Source organism: Marmota marmota, unplaced genomic scaffold (assembly GCF_001458135.2).
Source record: "Marmota marmota marmota unplaced genomic scaffold, marMar, whole genome shotgun sequence".
In the NCBI taxonomy this organism is placed as follows: domain Eukaryota; kingdom Metazoa; phylum Chordata; class Mammalia; order Rodentia; family Sciuridae; genus Marmota; species Marmota marmota.
The window spans coordinates 43,659,631-43,663,970 of NW_025999932.1; the positions used below are offsets into that span (position 1 = coordinate 43,659,631).

The 4,340-nt window shown below is 38.6% G+C and overlaps 1 protein-coding gene across 5 annotated transcripts; it reads right to left on the reverse strand.

Moving 5' to 3' along the window:
• Positions 1-2,205: 2,205 nt before the first annotated feature.
• LOC107140870 (protein LSM14 homolog A-like) lies at positions 2,206-3,603 on the reverse strand. 5 transcript variants are annotated; one of them, XM_048800550.1, is made up of 3 exons: positions 3,072-3,603; positions 2,823-2,894; positions 2,206-2,648 (listed from the first exon to the last, which is right to left on the reverse strand). In XM_048800550.1, exons 1-3 carry the CDS (start codon positions 3,601-3,603, stop codon positions 2,221-2,223), a joined length of 1,032 nt encoding a protein of 343 aa, XP_048656507.1. In that variant the 3' UTR covers positions 2,206-2,220. The 5 variants fall into 5 exon arrangements, with proteins under 5 accessions (XP_048656507.1, XP_048656506.1, XP_048656505.1 ...); XM_048800549.1 differs by having other exon boundaries at positions 2,206-2,828; XM_048800548.1 differs by having other exon boundaries at positions 2,206-2,894.
• Between the last annotated feature and the right edge of the window lie 737 nt (positions 3,604-4,340).

A 4,340-nucleotide genomic window follows, 5' to 3' on the forward strand; every position in this document is an offset into this window, starting at 1 on the left:
TTTCTGCCCCTCCTACATGGGGCCTGAATTGGATAGCAGAATGTATTTTGCAGTTGTTTATACTCTCATTGCATGGACTAGTGGGGAAAAAAGAACCAGGAATTCATCAAAGGAGCTTCCTACAATACAGGGGAAGAGTGAGTCAACCCAGACTTGGAAGTGTTTTTGGTGATCTTGTTTAGGTTCATGCATGTTCCAAGCAACTAAGTAATCATAAATGGAGGTATTGCTTCCTCAGAAAAGCAACACAGACCCCTTTGAAAACAAATTATACACATCTATCAATGGGATGACATTTTGCAAAACAGAAAAGCATATGCTGTTATGGTGCTGAGTGTTAAAATAACAAACCACAGCCCAGTGCCACCTCCCAAGCATTTTTAAATTGAACAGTTTCATTCTGTTTTAGAATAAAACCCTTGCTTTAATATTATAAGGTACACTGCAGGTATGCCATGCTGCCAGTTACTATTGGGACAACAAATACCCTAGTCAGTGACCCAGAGAACTGGGAAAATACATGAACTCATACTTTCAGAACACATAGAAATGCCATTTACAGTTTTTCTTCTTCAAATTGGCCTGGGATATCTCAGTCTACACAGATTTTTCTACAACACTCACTTTGATGCTTGAATGCCTCAGAAATACATTCACCATCATGATTTGTGCATTTTCCAAAAGGTTTTGTTGTTAACATACAAGCAAATAGTATTAAACATTATCTAAATTATGACTGCCAAGTACTGGATCTTAATAATGAAACCAAATTACAAAGCATTTCTTTTAGAGCTATACAAAATATATAAAATTAAATACATCAACCATATTTAAATTTTCCAATTCTCCTATAATACAATTTTCAACATATGTATCACTACTGAATATTTTAAGGAGAAAGTTAGCAAAAATAAAAACATAAAAATGTTTAAATCTTTGAAACTCTTTATTCTCTGGCTTTCATAATAACCCCTAAATGGCCAGATTGTTTTCCTATATAGTTCAAAATATCAAAAAGATTTATTAGTAATTTATAATTGGGGATGAACTCTAAAATGTCATTTGTAGGTAATAGGCCCAAGGACCAGTGTTCATCATGTGTTGCAGATCATCTAAATAATCTTGAACACTTTCAATCCTCCCAAAATATAATAGAATGAGTCAATGTTATCACAACAAAATTCTAGGCATATTAGGAAAAAAATGGTTAGCACCTGGGGTGAAGGATTATTTCTTTGAAACTACAGCTAAGCACATTCTTACCTATGATTGCTTGCATTCATATACTGAAAATACCTATTATTTGGAGAAATCCTGTGATATGCCATTGGCTACAAAATGAAATTCTTACACTGAGCATAAATAGTTTGTTCTTTTTAGATAATGAAAATATGTATCAAATCTTCATTTATGTTCCAAAATTAAATAAGAAATTAAAAAATCTTTAGCTTGGAAAAGTAAGAAGAAAAAAAGACCCATTTGTTAACTCTACTCCTGAGCACATCAACTTCTCCCAAGACACACATTTGCTGACTTTAAATATTTATTCTTTAAATTAAAAGTTAGTTGTTTTGTTATACAGCTATACAAAGTTCATAATGTTTCTTTCACAGTGGAATATAATGGAATTTTACAACTATATAAAAAGTTAACATTGGCCTAAGAAACAGTATTTACTGTGTATATACAGATGACAAATTTTCTACCATCCAGCACTCTAATTGACAAAATAATCTACCTCATATTACAGGATTTCTGAAAAGAAAGATAAACACACACACAGACATGTACACACATATAAAACCTTCTATGGCTGAAAACACAGTATCATTGCCCTATCTGCAGATAACTTGCAGAAATTGCCAAATACAATTTAGTGATAAGAAAAATCCTTTCAATGATGAAAAAATACTTATAAGTTCCATCAAAGTACTGCTTTAGTTTAACTATATATAAGAACCTTCATAAGAATCTTCTTATATATAGGCTTCTAGTACTCCAAATGCATTTACTATTCCTTTTTTAAAATGAGTCTTCCTCCCCACAAAAGTAACTGCACTGTATCTTTGAAATTACACAGAAAAATTAAAAAATGAAAAAAACCAGTGCAAGTGACAAATATACAGAAAATTCACTTTTTCATTCTTCGTAAGTACTGACACCAATTTTCAGAACCATGAAGGGATAGAAATTCACCTATTTTCAAAGACTTGTTGTAGACTATGCAGCAACTTTGTTGTTTTTCCTATATTCAAAATCTGCAAACTCCCTGCCCCAATGCCCTCTTCGGAATCCGCGGTGAAAACCCCAGTGAAATCCTCGAGTAGTAAATGCGCCACCTCTGCCACCACTAGGCCTTCTGTTACCACGGAAACTCAGACCTCTTCTGCTTCTGTACCGCCCACCACCATGGTTTGGATGAAGTGGAATTCCAAATGTTTCAGCATTTAATCTTCTTTCTTCAGCCCAGGTTGGCCTCTGTTCCCTATTAACATTACAAGAAATATTGTCAAAGAAGGATTTACTTTTGTCGTAATAGCAGTTAGGTCCAAGTGGATCTTCTTCATCAGTGTCTTCTTCACTGTTTTGGGTATCAACTCCTTTACCTTCACCATTTACTGGCTTCTCTTTTTTCTGAAGTTTATCTTCTTTTAATTTAAGTTTATTATGAAACTCTCTGTCAATCTCCTCCTTGTTAAATTGTGCATTTGCACTTTCAAAGTCAAAGTCATTCTCAAATTTCATTGGACCATATCGCTGAATACCAAATCTCCTGCCACATCGATGACCCCCACGCCCTTTTCTTGGAGCTGACGAAGCACCTGGAACTACCTGTCTCTTGCTATGATTTCTGAGTTGCTCCTTTTCTGACCTTGAAACTTTGGGTACTCCAGCTTGCTTGTGCTCTTGATTCTCTATTGTTTTTTGTCCGGTAGATGGCAAAGGCAGGGTTGGTACAGGGCTCCTTCTCCCAACAGGTGCTGGAGCAGGTAAGTGGGCCGAGGCAGTTTGTACTGCTTGTTCCATGGTTGGACTTTCTCTCAAAGGGTCTAACTGAGGGCTTGAACGACCTTGAAATGACTGCGTTTTTATAGTTCTTGTATCCTGTATAAAGGCAGAACCAATTGCACTACTTTGGGATAAGGTATCACTGTTTGATGTCTCCATTCCAAAGGATGGCAAGGAGCTTCCAGCAACAGCACCAGCACCAAACTGCTGCCCGACCAATGAACTTAGACTGAACTGACTGTACGTTGGCATGCTGCCAAAAGGTCCGTAGGAACCCACTGACTGGTACGAAGATGAACCTAGCAAAGACTGAATGATAGCTGAGTCCTGAGGCAAAGAACATTGTGGTTTGGGAGGCTCGCAAACGGTCAGATCTCTAATATCATTCCCACGGAAGATAATATATTCAAAGACTTCATCTCGAGGTGGTATGGGCCGATCTGTTGGTCTGTCTTCTGTACCAAAGGATCGAACTTTGGCGAGGGCTATAGTGGAGTTCTCGGTGTCGATGGTGTAGAGGATGCCCTCATAGCGTATCTCCGCTTTAGAGATGAGGCTAATGTTGCTGCCGAGGTAAGGGGTGCCCCAGCTCATGATGCCCCTGCCCCTCCCAGCAGAGGCAGATACCGCTCGGCACGGCCCCGGGCTACAGCGGCTGCCTTAGATCCAACATGGCGGCGGCAGCTCTGCCACCCTCCCCCAACCTCCAGGCCTCAAACTGCAGGGCATGCTGGGCAGGCCAGGCTGTGCTCTCGCGAGAGTCCCCGAGCACTTGGCTTGTTTTCTTAATTACAAGGGGCTCTAACTAATTTCCTTGCTCAATTGTGAGCCTCCCAGTTTAATTGTGTCCACAGAGTCATAGTGAGGAGGTTATTTAGCCTGTATTTACATTATCCATACACCTTCACATTGTCTTCCGAACTGCTTTTCCTTACTTGTTGGATTTTGTGCTTTTAATTGCATGTTCCCCTGCCAAAGTACTTTTTCTTCGTATTCAAACCAAACTTCTGTTTTAGCTTCTGCTCATGACGTCTCCCTCTCCCAAGTCCTCGGGGTTCCAATAATCAGGGAAATTACTTTCACTTCCAGGCATTTTGAATGAGACTCCTCTGAGTCCATTTTCAGAAAAGTAGGCCACAGTCATCAAGAACAGACTTCCTGAGTGGTGACTTTCTGGCTCATCATTAATCACTTCCTTGAGAACAACTGGGAAAATGAATTTCATGTGACTGCAGGCAGGTATCAAGCAAAATCCTCTGTTGAGTCCTGTGAGGATATAAGTAATTTTATGGAATGGAGAAAAAAAGAAGTTTTCTATTTTTTTTTTTCTA

Excerpts from the sequence above, each read along its gene's own strand:
- LOC107140870 (XM_048800546.1), bottom strand. The coding sequence starts at position 3,603 with ATGAGCTGGGGCACCCCTTACCTCGGCAGCAACATTAGCCTCATCTCT.